Below are 18,607 nucleotides of genomic sequence, written 5' to 3' on the forward strand. Positions count from 1 at the left end.
TGTTTGTTTGTTTTTTGAGGTGCTGGGGATTAAACCCAGGGCTTCATGCTTGTAAGACAAGTGTTTACGTAATTATTTTAAAGACTATAATTTAATTTAAGCTGTAACATCTGAAGTAGTAAGAGTCTATTTTAAAGTGGAGTCCTGTGCACATACCTTTACAAGTTTCTAAGGTATCAAAAATAAGTAGGATCTCAAAAGGAGCACTAGAGACTTCACATAGCAGAAATCTTTATCACTAGATTTGTCACATATCTGCCAAACCCTGCTATATATTTTAAAGTGTTGAGATTTGGGCTGGGATTGTGGCTCAGTGGTAGAATGCTTGCCTAGCATGTGTGAAGTACAGGGTTTGATCCTCAGCACCACATAAAACAATAAATAAATAAAATAAAGGTATTGTGTCCATCTACAATGAAAAATAAATTTTTTTTAAAGTGTTGAGATTCAATGAGTGCAGTGGTGGACATCTATAAATGCAGTAGCTTGAGAGGCTGGCACAGGAGAATCACAGGTTTAAAGGCAGCCTCAGCAACTTGGTGAGCCTCTAAGCATCTGGGCTGGTACAATTTCTGGTACCAAAAGAAAAACTAAAGTGTTGAGATTCTAGGTCACAGCAGTGAAAAAGCTGACTAAAACATAGGGTCTAACAGTCTTATAGGAAAGTTCTTTCTGTAATATTCCACAAAGCTATCTGCTTAATCCTCCCATGAACTTCCTAATCTTTTGGTGGACACCCTGGGAGTTGGGGCTCCCTGCAGTATGTGCCTAAAGTAGCAGAGGTTTACCAGGACAGAACTTAGATTGAGACATGCTTCAGTTAAATGTAAGAGTTAGTACTGTGTGCCCCTGGATGAAATTGTTAGGCTCTCTATGCCTTAGTTTCTTCACCTATAAAATAGAGATAATACTAGTACTTACTTCATAGTTTTATTTTGAAGATTAAATTTGGCACTTGTAAGCATTTGGCATACAGTTGCTATTATTATGATGCATGATTGTAGTTAGCCTTTGAGGATTGTGGTAAGCTTTTTCCCCCTCTATAATAGATAATAGAAAGAAGAACAGGCAAGAAAATATTCTGTGAGATGTGATTATCTCACTTTTTTTTTTTAATAGCAGTGGACAAAAACCATGTAAGGAAGTCATTGCCATACAGTATGATTCATGCAACAATAAAAATATGTTCAAGATTAAAAAAAAAGTGTTGAGATTATATAAGGAAAAAGTAGCATTGCATTGAACTCTAGAAATTGAGTAACAAATACAGTGAAAGGGAATGGTATTGTCTGGTAGTCTAATTTTGTCCCTTTTTTACATTGAAGCTTTTGTTCGAAAAGATGCCTTGCCACTGGGAACCTTTTCCAAGTACACCTGGCATATCACTAATATTCTACAAGTTAAGCAAATCTTAGATACCCCAGAGGTAAGAGTTTATTTCTACAGTAGTGGGAGGGCAGGGAGGGAAGCTAGTGTAGGGAGTAAGTTTGCAGCAGTTCCCTGAGATCTTTGCCAGTTCTGAGTTCCTTTTTTTCATGCCAGAAGTTATTCAGAAGTAGTTGTTACAGTTCTGACTCTGATTTTACTGGGTATTCCCACTTTAAAAAATTGTCATAAACAGATATGGTGGCACATGCCTGTAATCCCAGCTACTTGGGAGGCTGTGGCAGGAGGATCACAAGTTCAAAGCCAGCCTTGACAACTTCCTGAAACCCTGTCTCAAAATTAAAAAAAAAAAAAAAAAATTCTAAGGGCTAGAGATGTAGCCGATGATGAAGTGCTTGCCTTGCATGCACAAAGCCATGGTTTCAATCCCACCAACAATAAAAAGATGTCTTAAAGTATAATTTTTCTCTGCCTTCAGATTCAGAAAGCAGGGTCTTATAAATTCAGTAATGATCCCATAGTAGCTATGATGACCCCTAGATTTGATTAGCAGGCAGCTAGAAAGGATATGAGTTACTTTAGATGATGTACTCTTTGTAAAGTCAAGTGGGTACAATTAAACCCTCCTTCCCAAAGTGTAATTTGGTTCTTGCAAGAGAAATGGCCCTTAATTATCATTGTCTTTCACCAGGGACACAATAGACATTTTAAAAATTTTCAAACAGATCTCGAAAATTTGAGAAGGAATATTGTAGAAAATTCAGCATAGTGTGATTTGATACATTAAGACTACCTCAGTGGCAAAGCATTTTTATGTTCAGAAAAAGAATAAGTTGTTTGGTAGCTATGGAACTTTCCTATGAACCCAGGAAAAGGCCTGTGTTAGCACTAAAGACTTGGGAACTTTAAATGCAGGGTGTCCAGAGGCAGCTCCTAGCCTAGAATAGGTGGCATTCAGGAAAGCATCAAAGCAACCCAAGGCAAAGGCAGGTTAGGAGAAAGAGCCAGTGATCATTGACCAGCTTCTCCTGGTCATTATTTACCTACATTGTCTCTTTTACCCTCCCAGCCATGCATGGGTAGGCACTGAGTTTTGCAGATGAGAAAACAGGCCCTGAGAAGTTAGCTTGCTCAGGGCCACCCTGCTTTTTGGTTCAGACTCTATCTGGCTCAGTCCTAGGACAGTGTGAAGCACACAGGATGTGAGGTGAGCCGTAAGTGCTATCAAAACACTGTTCAGAAGAAAGCTGCCAGGAGGGGAAGTAATGAAACTGATTTTAGAGCATGTCTGTGTCAGTAGCAGTCCTGTAGTTGTGAAGATCTTACAGGTTCAATTGGTATATGATTTTGCTGGAGTTCGAATTAAGGAAAGCCAGAAATGATGTAAAGGAGAAAAGGCAGATTTGTGAACAGGATTTACTCAGAAATACAAAGGAAAGTTGTAATTCATTGGCACTTAACAAGAAAGAAGGAATCGTAAAAGATTTATTGCCATCCAGGTATTTGTCTACTTTGAAAGTTTTCCATGTCTCACCTTTCTTCTTTTGTCCTGGTATCCAGATGCCCTTGGAAATCACCCGTAGCTTTATCCAGAACCGAGATGGGACTTATGAGCTGTTTAAATGCCCCAAAGTGGAAGTGGAGTGCATAGCAGAAACTTACGGTCGCATAGAAAAGCAACCAGTGCTGCGACCCTTGGAACTAAAAACTTTCCTCAAAGTTGGTGAGTTTCTTCCTTCAGGGGTCATCTCTGTACATTACACTCTCTGAGGCTTTAAATTATTTATTTATTTAGTTAGTTAGTTAGTTAATTATTTTGGTACCAGGGATTGAACCTGGGGCACTTAACCACTGAGCCACAACCCAACCCTTTTTATGTTTTATTTTGAGACAGGGTCTCGCTAAGTTGCTCAGAGCCTCACTGAATTGCTGAGGCTGGCTTTGAACTCACAATCCTCCTGCCTTAGCCTCCCAAGTCGTTGGGATTACAGGCATGCACCACCACATCTGGCGCTCTGAGGCTTTGAATCTTGACTTTAATCAAAAAAAGACACATATATTCATTTCATAAAGGCAGTGATGGGTTAAGTATTTGGTCTCATTTGAGCCACTGCTTCAAAATAAAATTACAGAAGTCATACATGTTAGAGAAATAGAGTCTCTCTGGAGAAAAATTATAGATTTCATTATAGAACATAAAGGACTAAATTTAAAACCACATTTAATCCCCACCCCTCCATGCAGTAGGGAGCATCAGTGTTAAGTTCTTGGTGCATATTCAGACTCTTCTGTACATTAAGAGTTTCCAAAACATGGGATGTACTTCTGCTGCTTTTTTTTTTTTTTTACTTATTACTACATGATGAACTGCTTTCCATGTCTTATCTTTTTTTTTAGTTGTAGATAGACACAACATCTTTATTTTATTTATTTAGTTTTCTATGTGGTGCTGAGGATCGAACCCAATGCCTCACACATGCTAGGCAAGCGCTCTACCACTGAGCCACAACCCCAGCCCTCCATGTCTGTCTTTAATGTTATTTTTTTAAACTTTTTTATCATTATTTTAAAATATACATAGTAGAAAATTTACCATTTTTATTTATTTTTTAATTTTTTTACTGAGAGTTGAACTGAGGGGCACTTTACCATTGAGCTACATCCTCAGCAGCCCTTTTTATTTTTCATCTTGAGACAGGGTCTTCCTAAGTTGTTTGAGCTGGCCTCAGCCTCCTGAGTCACTGGGATTACAGGTATGCACCACCACACCAGTTTAAAACTACTTTTTTTTTTTTTTAAAGAGTACCAGGGATTGAACTCAGGGACACTCAACCACTGAGCCACATCCCTGGCCCTATTTGTATTTTATTTAGAGATAGGGTTTCATGAGTTGCTTAGTGCCTCACTTTTTTGTTGAGGCTGGCTTTGAACTCATGATCCTCCTGCCTCAGACTCCCAAGTCACTGGGATTACAGATGTGCGCCACTGCACCCAGCTTAAAACTATTTTTTAGTGTACAATTATTTTGCATTAAGTACATTCACATTGCTGAGTAACCATCACTTAATCTTCAGAACTTTTTATTTTCCTTAACTGAACTCATATTCTGGGCTGGGAATATAGCTCAGTTGGTAAAGTGCTTGCCTTGCATGTATAAGGCTCTGGGTTCAATCCCCAACACCACACACACACACACACACACACACACACACACCCCAAAAAAAAAATTGAACTCATTTTCTGCTCTCCATACCTGCCTCCTCCAAATCCCTAGCCACCCACCTTCTACTTCTGTCTCTGAGTTTAACTACTCTTAGTACCTACATAAGTGGAATCATACAATATCTGTTCTTTTGCACCTGTTTATGTTACTTAGCATAAGTTCTCTCTAAGGTTCGTAGCTTAAGTCAAATCTCCTTCTTTCATAAGGTGAATAACATTCCATTGTATGTATATATACCTTTTTGTTTATTTATTCATCTGTAGATGTACACTTGGATTGCTTCTACATTTTAGCTATTGTGAATACACAGGGTTTTGTTTGTTTGTTTGTTTGTTTCATTTTTTGTGGGTTATGTGGTGCTGGAGATTGAACTCAGGGCCTTGGGCATGCTAAGCACATGTTTTATACTGAATATGCCCCCAACTTACAGTGTTATTTATGTATGTATGTCTGTATTTTGGTACTAGGGATTGAACCCAGAGGTGCTTTATCATTGATCTACATTCTTAGCCCATTTTACTTTTTATTTTATTTTGAGACAGGGTCTCATGAAGTTGCTTAGGGCCTCACTAAGTTGTAGAGACTGACTTTGAACTTGTGATCCTCCTGCCTCTGTCTCCTGAATTGCTGGGATTATAGGCAAAGAAAAAAATACATTAAGACATATAAATATATGTGTGTATATGCATATATATATATATATATATATACATATACACACATGTATATAAAATTCATTCATTGGAATGTCACCTAATCAATCCCCTACTTATGTTGTTTCAAACTTTTTTCTATTAACTAAAACAGTACTGAAATTAGCTTCCTCATAAATAAACTTTTCTTATTTTCTAACTTATGTAGGATATTCCCTGGGATAAAGTCCTAAAAAAGAAATTGGAGGGTCAAAGGTTATGTATATATTAAGGCTTTTATCCATCAGCTCTCTAGAAAGATTGTAATATTTTTAGAATGTATTCCTGCTAGCCATGTTTAAGCGTTTCTTGGACTAGGGCTATAATTCATTGGTAGGGTGCTTGTCTAGCATGCACAGGGCCCTGGGTTCAATCCCCAGTACTGTAGAAAGGAAAAGGAAAAAAAAAAAGGAGAAACTCTTTTTTAATTTTTGTTGATTTGATAGATTAAAAAATTTTTTTCTCTTTTAATTTGCATTTTCCTCAAATATTAAAGAGGGTTAACTTTGCATATTTATCATTTGTGGTGTTTTTTATTTTTAAAATATTTTTTAAGTTGTCCATGGACCTTTTTTTTAATTTCATTTTTTTACTCATTTATATGTGGTGCTGAGGTTTGAACCCAGTCCCTCACATGTGTGAGGCAAGCACTCTGCCACTGAGCCATGGATTTTTTTATTATTAAGGAAATTAAATTCAGAATGAACACACATACACAAAAAGAAATCTTTAGGCCTAGATGTTTCACTGGGAGAATCCTATCAAAAGTCATTTCTGTTTGATGAATTGGTTTTTTTGTTTGTTTGTTTTTAATTAGGGTATTTATGCAATAATGTCTATAAAAAGCATTTAATTAGCAATTGCTTTGTGCCAGGTGTTATTTTAAATGGTTTATATAGCCTGGCATAGTGACACACACCTGTAATCAGGAGGCTGAGGCAGGAGGATCATAACATTTGAGACCAGCCTCAGCAATCTAGTGAGACCTTCAGAAACTTAGCAAGACTCTGTCTCAAAATAAAAAATAAAAAGGGCTAGGGATGTGGCTCAGTAAAGCACCCCTGGGTTCAATCCCCAGTACCAAAAAAAAAAAAAAAATTAAAGGCTTTATATGTGCCTTATATTACCTCATTTAATGCTCATCAGTCCACTGAGAGGTAGATTTCATGATTCCCATTTACAGAGGAAGAAACAGAGGAGAAGGTCAGTGCAGCCCCCCCGCCCCCAGGGTTACCTACCTAGTAAGTGGTAGTGCTGCTTCAACCTCACACCATTTTGGACTCCAGAGCCTGCACCAACCATCTAGTACTCAACTTTCTTTCCACTGACTATACTATAAGCCCTTCCAAGGCAGTGAACTGTGACACTCCTGTTAATCACTGTACCACATGGTCTAATGATGGCTAAATGCCTGGTCATAATAGGTACTCATTAAAGACTTGTTAAATGTCTGAATGAATGCTAGGCATATTGGGGCATTTTCCTTTTTTTTTTTTCCCCTTACATCAGTCATAGTTTTAATTATTTTTCTAGCTTTGTGATCTATCTAGCAGGCCCCTTCTTTTCTTTTAACTGTGTATTATTCCAGGAGAAAATTATAATTTATAATTATTTTGACAGATTCTTATGAACATATTCTTAGGTATATTACATTTTTTTGTTGCTCTTGTTTCTAACTTGTTATTGCCACTGTATGGAAAGCTCTTGGTTTTGGTATACAGTAATACCCTTATCTGCAATTCTGTTTTCTGTAGTTTTAGTTACCCTCAGTCAACTTCTATCTGATAATGTTAAATGGAAAATTACAGAAATACATAATTCATAAGTTGCTTTTGTTGTTGTTGTTTGTTTTTCTGTATGGGGGATTAAACCCAGGGTTGCTTAGCCACTGAGCTAGATTCCCAGTTCTTTTTTATATTTTATTTTGAAAAAGGGTCTCACCAAGTTGCTAAGGCTGGCTTTGAACTTGTAATCCTCCTGCCTCAGCCTCTTCAGCTGCTATGACTTCAGGCATGCAACACTGCTCCCGACACAACAATTTATAAGTTTGAAATTGCACATCATTCTGAGTAGCATGATGAAATTAGGTGTTAATCTTTCTCCCTACCACCTGGGATGTAAATCATCCCTTTGTCCAGTGAATCCATACTATATATATACTACCTGCCCATTGGACACTTAACAGCTATCTCAGGAGCCAAAATTATTTATTTATTTATTTTTGCAGTGCCAAGAGTTGGACCTAGGGCCTCACACATGCTAGGCACAAGTGCTTCACCAGTGAGCTATATCCCCACTCCTCAGAGACTAAATCTTAACTATCAGTTCAGTATTTGTAGACAGATGACCCTTATTTTACTTAATAATGACCCCAAAGCACAAAAGTAGTGATGCTGGTAATTTTATTATGGTATATTGTTATAACTGTTTTATACTTTATTATTATTATTAATTTCTTAGTGTGTCTAATATATAAATTGAAGTTTATATGTGTGTCATAATATGCAACAGAATCAGAGTCATTCCTGGTGGATTGGGCTGGTAATAAAAAAAAAAAACACACAAACACAGAAAATACCTTTTTCGGGATTCAGGACAACTCTGCAGCCTCAAGAATCAAGCTCCGATGCTGAAGGGCAAGGAGAGCAAGGGAGACAAGAGGCAGACAAGAGAGCAAGCACACTTGAAACCCCCCTATTTATTGAGGAGAAGCCATTCATAGAATATTCCACCCAAATAAGGCAATTGGATTTTGGAGGGTAGAATCTTGCTTGATGATGTCTTGTGATCAGCAGTCTGACTGACATCTTAGAAAGCCACACCCATCTCAGGTGCCTGTGGGATCAAAGGCAGAGCAACCGAAAAGGCACACATACATTGCACAGCCCAATCAGGCAGCAATGTCAGTTCAGTTCCTTCATAAGCTCACATGCGCAAAGCTCACTCACATAGCACATGGGCTGACTCACAACAAATGTGTATATATGTGTGTATATCAACAGAGAGAGAGTCTGTGTGTGTGTGTGTGTGTGTGTGTGTGTTTGGGAAACCATCCATTGAAGGTCTTAGAATGTATCCCCTGAAGATGAGAGGCCCCTTCTTTTCTCTTAACTGTGTATTATTCCAGGAGAAAATTATAATTTATAATTATTTGTCAGATTCTTAACCAAGCTTCTTAACCTTAATAAAGTCTTAGTAATGATAATAGTAGTTGCTTTCCTCCCATTTCTGTAAAATTGGGGACATCACCTACAAAAATCATGATCATTTTATTTCCTATCAAACATTTTTATCTTTTTTTTCTTGTTCAGATAGTGAGGATTTCAAGAGCAATGATGGAAAAAAAAAATAGGAGTCATGCCTATTTTTTCCCCTGCATAATAAAATCTTTCCAGTGTAGTATTTTTCAGCTCTGTCTTTAAGAAGAGATAGTAATAAGTATTTGGTGGGGGGGGGAAAAAAAAGGGCATTACTTTTTTTTTTAAATAAATAAGTTTGGCAGATGTTACATATTATATCTTTGTGATTCTAAGGTCCTTGATTACAAAATGCTTAGTAGATGTAGATGTACTAGCTACTTTTCTGATGGGAAAAGAAACTTTGCCATGTGAAAACTGTTGTGGTTTTAAGATGATATAAAGAGATCTCAGAAACTATGTTACAATTTGATAGAAGGGGTAGTAAGGAGAAGTGTCTTAGAATATAATTTATTTCTTGCCTAGCATGCTTTAGGCCCTGGATTCCAGCACTGGAAGAAAAAAAAAAAAAGAAGAAGAAGAAGAAAGGATGAAAAGTTATTGGGGATAAAATGGAGGGGGAATAAGATAGTGAAGTGAAAAATAGAATATTAGGGGTCTGGAGTTGTGGCTCAGTGGTAGAGCGCTCGCCTAGCACATGCAAGGCCCTGGGTTCGATCCTCAGCACCACATAAAAATAAAAAAATAAAATAAAGGTACTGTGTCCAACTACAACTAAAACTAAATATTTTTTAAAAATAGAATATTAGTTTATGAAGTCAGAAATAAGTAATACTGAGAGAAAAAAAAAAGGTATACTGTACATATAATTAGTTAGGGTCTTTCTCCTCTATCATTTTTTTGTTATATATTTAAAAATTTTTGTTTTTTACTTTTTCTCCTGAAAACCATCCTTATTTTAACTGACAGAAATTGAATCTGAATTTTTTGTTTCATATCTGCCATTCAGCTGACACTCTAGCCTGCAACATCAGTTAAGAAAGACCTAAATTACAAATATGTGTTTTAATTTTATAATGATCAGAAAACCTGATACTCTATTCACCATTAACTATGTAGGCCCTTCTCAACTTTCTGATTATCAAAGCTGAGGAGACTGTTCCATCCCAAGACACTTCTTGCTATAAGGAATGCCCATGAGAGTCAGGTGGAATTGTACTAATTAGTGGTCCTTCTCCCTCCCGCTTTTAGGAAACACTTCCCCAGATCAAAAAGAGCCCACACCTTTCATCATCGAGTGGATCCCAGACATCCTTCCCCAATCCAAGATTGGTGAGCTGCGGATCAAGTTTGAGTATGGTCACCACCGGAACGGGCATGTAGCAGACTACCAAGACCAACGGCCCCCTCTGGACCAGCCCTTGGAACTGGCCCCTTTGACCACTATCACTTTCCCTTGAGGCAAAACAAGAGTTTTTTTGCTGCTAAATTTGCACATCCTCACCTTGACCACTTTAAATACTAGTTTGGCACTTAGATGGCCCCATTCTTTAGTGAAACTGCTCTTAGCTAAGCAGGTTCTGCTGAAGAAAAACTCATAAATAGCCTTTTGGGTGCTGCTTTGTACTATCTTCATTATAAGTTGGGCAGTTTAAAACTGGCTACAGTTTTAAAAGGAACAAAAAGAAAACCAACTCACTTTCCTTCTTATAGATTCACCCTTAGACTTTATTTCAACCTTTTTCTAGTTCTCTAAGAAGTTAGCAGCACTCAGCCTTATGCCAACAGTATTAGAAAATTAATACCCCAGTTAGGGCAGAAGGTAAAGGACCATCTTGGCAGAGTTCCAGCCATGCTTTTTATTCTGTTCCCAAATAAAGCAAAGTGTCACTAGTTTTTCCAAATTATACCTCATGCTGGCCTAATTATTTCCACTGTAAACTTTAGGAGAGATTTACCTGATAGTGAAATATAGGGAAAAAAGGTCTGGGCAGCAAGAGATTATTGATATTTCTAACTAATGCTTATAATTGCTTAGTCACTTGACATTTATTTCCTTTTTTATTCTTCAAAAAGTTTTAAGTTGGTAAAATTCTGTTTATGGATTCACTGATCACAGAATGGAGATACTAAAAAAGAAATGGAAAGGTGTCTTCAAGGAGGAAAGAAGGGAACAAATATTTTCTATGTGCTTACCGTATACCAGGCACTTTGTTTTACATTCTCATATCATTTTTCTCATTGAATCCTTTTTTTTTTTTTTTAAGTAAGCAGCCTCTTTGAGGTTATATATCTTGTTGGAAACACATTAAAAGGAATGTTTAGGGGGCCTGGAGTTTAGGCTCAGTGGTAGAGCGTTTGCCTAGCATGTGTGAGGCACTGGGTTCGATTCTCAGCATAAATGAATGAATAAAGGCCCATCAACAACTAAAAATATATATATATTTTTAAAATGTTTAGTTTTACTCCAGTATTCTAATTATGATATGTTGCTTCAATATCTTTCTTAAATTCATTGTCCTTGGAAAGCAAGGACAGTAAGCTAAAAAAATCCATATGAAGTAGGCTCTTGGTCGTCTTTCAATTACAGATAATAGAAACTCAGTTCTAACCAGCTTAGAATGAACAACTGTTCATGGACACTAAAATAGGGCTGGACAACCACATGGGAGTAGAGGTGGGCCACTGTCCAGGGCAAGAGTTCATCTGATCCACTTCCTACTGAGGCTTATTCATGCTCAGAACAGAGCAGCTCCTGGCAGGAACTATGGCTCCTGAAACCTGAAAGTATGGATTCCACAGAATTTGTTTTATAATGGCCCATTTAAACTTTTAACATGCATAGGAATCACCAAAGGGATCTGATTAAAAGGTATATTCTGATTCATAAATTCTAAGTCTTCAAGATTCTGCATTTCTATCAAGTTTCCAAGTGACACAAAGTGCCCAACTACAGGACTGTGACCTGATCCATAACTTTCCTTCCACCTTTCATTGCCACTAATAAGAGCAGCGCTAGAGGTTGGTGCACTTGAGATGCACTTGTGAGGGGTTTTCTAACACTACCATAAAGTTGTTCTAACAGATGAGGGCACTAGCCTCATTCCTTGTGAATATTTCCAATTGATCGGTTCCAAAAGTAGAAAACATTCCGATTCCACAGCTCTGTGAATTTCCTGTGGGTTTTTCTCCCTAGCTTCATTTTTCACAGTCTTTCCCAGTCTTCATTTTAAGGTTCAGATCTTAGGCCCTGAATTTGAAAACCCAGCTCTGCCACCCTTATTAAAGTACGACTTTGGGCAAGTTATTTAACACTGCACCCATTCCTCATCTGGATGATGTGAGTTACAGCACATCAGCTGTGAATCACTCATCTCACCTATTTTTTTTTTTTAACTCTTCTTAAGAAGTCTTGAAGCTCAAGTGATGTTTTTTGTCACTTCTAGGGAATTATTGTAATTAATACCACTGTTATACAGTAAGATCACAACTGTGTTCAATGCAAGAGAAGGTAGATAGTTAAAAATGACTGGGAATGCTGATAACAATGTAATTTTCTTAACATCTAAATTTTCTAAAATGAACCATATTAGCTTGACAAATTCTAAGAGACAAAGTAAAAAAAAAGTGGGGGCACAATTAAACCTTCACATTATCCTGGGAGCAGAAGAAAAAAAACAAGAGAAAGACGACACTAAAACACCCCGGGTGGGGGCTGGTCACGCGGCAGCCGCCTGCTCGCCTCCGCGCGATGACGTAAGTCACGCTCTCCCCTCGCCCGCGCCGCAGCTTCCGGCCGTCTTAGCGTCTTTCTTCCACCAGGCGGCGCCGCAGGACGTTCAGTTACCTACGCTGCCTGCGCAGCCGTATTGGAGCCTTGGACACGTCACCACCTTCGCGTCTTTTCTGGAGAGCGCGGGAATGCTAGGGCTGGAAGGTGGTGACGTCACCGGGGTTCCCCGCGTGGTTTGCGGGGGCGGGGCTGGGGACGTGGCGCTCGCTGCGGCCCTCTCAGGGAGGGGAGTGGAGAGCGAAGAGGGGGAGGGGAAAGGAAAGAGGGGGAGGTGCGGGAGGGAGGAGGGCGAGCTGCGCGCGCTGGTCTGGCGGGGGCCGACCCGGCCGCGCCCGCCTCGTGACCCACCCTGGGGTCCAGCCTGGACCTGCGCGCCCAGCCGAGCTGCTGACTAAGCGGGCACGCAGCGGCCTGGCGCGAGGTTCTTCAGAGGGCGCTCGTTGGGCGGTCGGGCACCGACTTCCTAGCACCCTGGGCGGCTGCGCCCTCCTGCGGACGGGCCTACGCCTGGATGTGGGCACGCGGGTCCTCTGGGGCGGCGGAGCGGCCTCAGAGCACGAGGTGCCGAGTAGCACCCAGCTCCCAACCGCGCGTCGCTGCAGGGAACGCTGCGCCCAGGGCCCCGCCCCGCCCTGTCCCGGCGCTCATTTGTCGTCAGCCGTCTCTAGCATTTTGCATCCCTTACCTGGGCGGTGCCTGTCAGGTAGGGAAAGAATAGGGTGCCCCGAAAAGAGGTATGCGTTTGCACTGGGGCCACCGCTTGCTGTGTGCGGCTGGCGTTGAGCAAGCCATTCAGCATATCTGAAATTCGGTTTTCCTTTGTGAAGTACCTATAGCACCGTCCACCTCACTGACCCAGTAGTGGGCCTGGCGCGTGGTGGGCGTTGCGTCTACCTGCATTAATATGAACCGTCTTCACTAATTCCCACCCGATCGGAAGGGTCAGCTTTAAGAGGGTGGTGATTACTGCGTTGTCCATAAAACAAAAGATTTTTGTGTTTCCGTGTTCAGGCTGTTAATAGCAGCTTGTCTTTTCTTAGGGTGTGTTTCATAACCCAACGAGGGGCTTTGGAAGAAAGGGTGGCCAAGGGCTCATCTGTGACCCTCAGCCTCATGAGAATTGTGGGAAGTTTTCTCTACCCTGGCACCTACCTCTTTACTGGAAGACCCGTATAGGACCGCACGCACAGTTTTTGCTGCCCCTCTCCAGAATTTTTCACCTCGTGGGACATTGCTGTGACCATCATGGGAGGATGGCCTGAACCCTGGAGAGAAGTTAGCCTCCAATAGCTTGAAGGAGACTGACAAGGACCATCTCCTGGAAGGAAGAAAAGAAAGTGCTAATGTGGCACGGGTGAGGGACTGACCTAAGTTTTTTTCACAAGTGAGCTCATCTGAGGGGCTGAGGCTGTAGCTCAATGGTAAAGTGCTTGCCTCTCATGTGTGAGGCACTGGGTTCAATCCTCAGCACCACGTAAAAGTAAAGATACAAGTGAGCTCATCTGAGTCCATAAGGGTGTTGTGAGCTAGGTGGAACATTTGATATAAGGAAATTGGTTCAGCAGGTTAAAATAGGTCACCTCATATCTCATAGCAAGGATGACATAGAGCCATACTCTTGGAGACTCCACTGCAGTTGTGTTCTAGGGTTCTGGCAAGAAAGGATCATCTGGTCAGGTCTCCCTCACAGTCTTGAGATGCTAGGGACCATATTAGAGGGTATGAACGAAGGCATCTTACACTATGGCCTACCCCTCCAAGTTCTCAGCCGTTTGTCTCAGAACAAAACCACACTAGGTAGCCAGGTGTTCAGGCCTATGCCTGTAATCCCTGCTATTTGGGAGGCTGAGGGAGGGAGACTGCAAGACCAGCCAAAACAATTTAGTGAGATCCTGTCTCAAAAAAGGGCTGGGGATATAGCTTAGTGGTTAAGTGCTCCCATGTTCTATCCCTGGTACCAGAAAAACAACAACAACAAAAATAAAATAAAACACACATTAAACCATGCGGGGTGGCTTATGCCTGTAATCCCAGCAGTTTGGCAGTTTGGGAGGCTGAGACAGGAGCATTGCAAGTTCAAAGCCAGCCTCAGCAAAAGTGAGGTGCTAAGCAACTCAGTGAGACCCTGTCTCTAAATAAAATACAAAATAGCACCGGGGATGTGGCTCAGTGGCCTAGTGCCCCTGAGTTCAATCTCTGGTACAAAAAAGAACAAAAAAAAAAACACATAAGTAACAGATGAAGGAGGGCATTTGAGGTAGAATCCCCAAAAGGCAGAGGAGAGGCAACCCTCCCCCACTCTTCCTTGGTCTTGGAGGGGTTAATGAAAGGAGTCCTGTGTATCAGAGTTGGGCCTTTTTTTAGCACCATCTGGCAGGAGTCACCTCTCCTGCACCTGCTACTTATACAAACCATTGCTCCTTTGCCAGTCAGCAGTGCAGAGATGTGATGCCTGTGTAATTTGGATTCAATGGCCCCCAGGGTCAGTATGTTCTTTGTTTCATGTTCTGAAAATGGAAGCCCCTACTTGCTGTTGAGTTGTATGTGGAACCGAAGGGACAAGAGAAAGTCAACAGAGGCAGAAGTCTCTCTCTCCCACCCTCCAATCTCAAAACTTGGCTGAAGTATGAGAAAGAGAAACTTCCAAGGCAAACAAATGAAGGCCTAAGTATTTAGGAATAGTTCTTCAAAGCACAGGGCTTTGTAGGTAGGTACTTCTTAGTTCTGAACAGGTAGCTTCTATGTTTCAGATCAAAACAGTGCATGAAACTGGTTGACCCAGGGACCCTTGGAATTGAGTGAGGTTTTCCCTTCCTTTCTTTGCTGCCAAAGCAGCTTTTCCTGTCCTAAATTAGCTGACATACTTATTGAGACCTACAAAGTGTGGACCCTCAGGAACTTGCAGACAAGTGAGGGGCTGGAGAGTGACTATAATTTAGGTTAAGTCTACTCAGTTGTGTTATGAACCAGTTTGAAGAAGTGAACAGAAGGGGTCTGGTCATCCTCAGAAGTATAGAAGTGAGCCTTGGCAAGGCCCATGCTGGCACTGACTAACTGGGGCTAGATCCTGACTAAGGAGACTTGAGCTCTGATTTCTGTGGTCAGGTGGCTCCTGTAGCAAAGAGAAGCTCTTGCCTTAACAGAGAACTGACTTTAGGTGGTTACATTTGTTTTACATTTGCTAAGCAGGTTCAGCGCATGGGGAGATCAACTGGTTAGGCCAGTTCAAGTATTCCAGTCCACCTGGTCTGTCACCATTCCTCAGGGTCAGTCAGCAAATTGACATTTGGTTTGTATGTCCCTCAACTCTGTGTGAACTTGGTAAATAGGCGTTTGAGATATAACTCCCCTCACTATGGACCAGCCTGAAAGTATCAGGCCCACATCTGGGTCCTTGTCCTGGGTCCATTTAGCACTGGCTGATGAACTGTGGGAAAAGGGAGTGGAAAGGGGACAGGAAATCAGCTTTGCCTAGGAAATACTAACCAGTGTCTACTACTGGCCTGATTGCAGTCACATTATTCAGGAAAAGTATATTTGTGTGTGTGTGTGTGTGTGTGTGTGTGTGTGTGTGTGTGTGTATATATATATATATATACACACACACACACACACACACACACACACACACACAAAGTAGAAAATGCTGAATTCTAGGGGCTGGGGATGTGGCTCAAGCGGTAGCGCGCTCACCTGGCACGTGTGCGGCCCGGGTTCGATCCTCAGCACCACATACAAACAAAGATGTTATGTCCGCCGATAACTAAAAATAAATAAATATTAAAAATTAAAAAAAGAAAATGCTGAATTCTAGATGAGGGACACATACCTGGGATGCGGTGGATTCAGGGGAGGGTGAGATTGCTGGGGGAGGTTAAGGGATAGTGCCACAGAGGAGTGAGTAGGTCCTACAGAATGATGTAATGTCAGTAGCTGGAGATGGAGGGGAGCTACCTAGAGCCAATGGAAAGGCATGGTTTTTGTTGGAGAGGGAAGTGGTAGGGCCCAGAAATAAGGAAGACCTATTGAAAGAAAACTATTCATTCAACAGTTTGTTCAACATTTCTTGAATAGCTAATATGTGTAAGGCGCTGATCTGAGTTCTGGAGCTACAACTCTGTGTGAACTTGGTAAATAGGTTTTTGAGATATAACATGAAAAAAAAAGTCCTGTTTTCAAAAAGTTACATTTTAAGCCAGGTGTGGCAGTGCATTCCTATAATCTCAATGACTTGGGAGGCTGAGGCAGCCTCAACAATTTAGTGAGGCCCTGAACAACCTTGTGTCAAAGAATTTTTAAAAAGGAGCTGGGGATGTGGCTCAGTGGTTAAAATTCCCCAGGGACCAATCCCCAGTACCAATTAAGTAAATAAGTAAATTTAGGACTGAGGTTGGGATGTAGCTCAATGATAAAGTGCCCCTGGCTTCAATTCCCAATACAAAAACAACCCCTAAAAAGTCTACATTCTAGTGAGGAGAGAGAGCTAACACAAATGAACTATATAGTATGACAGAAGGTGATAAAGGTGCTTTGGAGAAAATTCAAATCAGGAGTGAAAGGCAGGAAGAAATGCTGAAATGTCTCCCTCCTCTTTTATTTTAGTAGGCATAGGTAAGAAAGAAGCTGCCCAGTGGAAACCCTTAGGAGCCAGGGCCTGCCACAGCCATTTGGGATAAGCTCCTTCTCAGCCACCATGTCTCCAAACTCACCTGAATTATGGCCCTACCTCTTTGAGATGTGGATATTGTATAGACAGAGAACTCATTCTTTCTCTTCTTTCCTTTTTTCTCCTTCTTGCAGTGATGGGCATCAAACCCAGGGCCTTGTGCATGCTAGGCAAACACTCTACCACTGAGCTATATTCCCCAACCCTAGGACAGGGAACTTAAATGTGACCCTGCATAGTCTCAGTTACATACTCCTGGTTCTGCAGCATGGTGTGGATGGTCATAAAAACTTGGCCAGTGTGAACCCTGGCCACTGTGCCCTGACACATCCCAAAGACACCCCACATACCTGTCTGGAGCCTAGATTGGTACCTGCATGAAGTCAGAGACATGAACGTCCACTGGAAATAGCTGTCTCCAAGGTCCCTGCGGCAACCAAAAAAAAAAAAAAAAACTGGCTGCGTGCACCACCAGGGAGGCTACTGTTTGTGGTCACTGTGCACAGCCCCCATGAGTTTTCTCCAGATTTTAGTAAATTGTATTCAAGTGAATATAAAAGTAAAAAGGATACACAGTCTTTAATCATCCTTCTGTGAATTGGGGAGCCGACCCTGTTGTGCCACAAAAGATAAAATGTGTGAATATGACTCATGGCCTGGAGAAAAATAAGCCAAGAGCTCTGAATCCAGCATGTTCTCTGAAAGCCAGAAAAGCCAAGTTCAATGACAGAGGAAAATGGAATTTTACCCTAGACAGAAACACTACAGTTCTGCTTTTATTTTGATATTTTTTGTGGTGGTGTTGGTTGTTTTGTTTTAGGTACATACCCAAATGCCCAGTCCTTCTTTTTATTTTTCAGTTTGAGGTAGGATCTCACTAACTTGCCCTGGCTGGCCTCAAACTTATGATCCTCCTGCCTTAGTTTCCCATGTGGGATTATAGGTGTGTATCACTCTGCCAGGTAATAGACTATAGTTCTAAGAAAATAACAGTGTTGATCTGGTAGACTGTGATAAGAGCTAAGCTGGGAAGAGGAATGAGCTAAAGAAGCACATTCTCAGCAACTTTTCCTGCTCTGGGCATGGGGCTGGGGAGCAAAGAGTAGGGAAGGAAGACTCTGAGCCAGTTATAGCTGTGTAATCAATGAAAACCACATGTGTTTCCTCAAGAGGCTCCCTGTCCCCTGTTGAAAGCTTGGACATACTACTGACTGAGGCAGGGATCTCAGAATGCTCACCAGCACCATTTTCAGAACCAAGACGTGTGTGTGTGTGTGTGTGTGTGTGTGTATGAGAGAGAGAGAGAGAGAGAGAGAGAGAGAGAGAGAGAGAGAGACAACACCCAGGACCTTGTGTATACTAGACAAGCACTCTACCACTGAACTATATCCCCAGCCCCTAGAACCAAGACTTTCAAAACTGTGAAGTGTTATCATTACCAGAGATGAAACTGGAACACAGGAGGATAGGACATGTAGCTCAGTGATAAAGTGTTTGCCTAGCATGTGCAAGGCCCTGGGTTTGGTCCCCAATACTGAAAGAAGAAAGAAAGAAAAGAAATTGAATACACACACACACACACACACACAGGTATTTGGAAGTTTTTGATAGTTTAAGAACAAAATGGGACAAAATAGTAGACTGAAGTAA

The 18,607-nt window shown here is 41.1% G+C and overlaps 1 protein-coding gene, 1 long non-coding RNA gene and 1 pseudogene across 7 annotated transcripts in view; 2 read left to right on the forward strand and 1 right to left on the reverse strand.

Annotated features, from left to right (window-relative positions):
* The window catches only part of CUNH2orf42 (chromosome unknown C2orf42 homolog), a 35,007-nt gene extending 24,605 nt beyond the window's left edge, over positions 1–10,402 (forward strand). For all 6 annotated transcript variants that reach the window (XM_015479556.2, XM_048804166.1, XM_015479558.2 and 3 more), the window contains 3 exons: positions 1,326–1,426; positions 2,947–3,109; positions 9,750–10,402. In XM_015479556.2, the coding sequence (XP_015335042.1) occupies positions 1,326–1,426; positions 2,947–3,109; positions 9,750–9,958 (473 nt within the window). In that variant the 3' untranslated portion in view covers positions 9,959–10,402. The remainder of the gene's footprint in view (positions 1–1,325; positions 1,427–2,946; positions 3,110–9,749) is intronic.
* Positions 10,403–12,551: 2,149 nt separating this feature from the next.
* On the forward strand, positions 12,552–13,792 carry LOC107137200. Its single transcript, XR_001502822.2, has 2 exons — positions 12,552–12,994; positions 13,332–13,792. It is a non-coding gene; the product is annotated as an uncharacterized LOC107137200 (long non-coding RNA).
* A 3,575-nt stretch (positions 13,793–17,367) lies between these two features.
* On the reverse strand, positions 17,368–17,463 carry LOC125617356 (annotated as a pseudogene).
* Between the last annotated feature and the right edge of the window lie 1,144 nt (positions 17,464–18,607).

The sequence above is a fragment of the Marmota marmota genome, unplaced genomic scaffold, assembly GCF_001458135.2.
Source record: "Marmota marmota marmota unplaced genomic scaffold, marMar, whole genome shotgun sequence".
Lineage (NCBI taxonomy): Eukaryota > Metazoa > Chordata > Mammalia > Rodentia > Sciuridae > Marmota > Marmota marmota.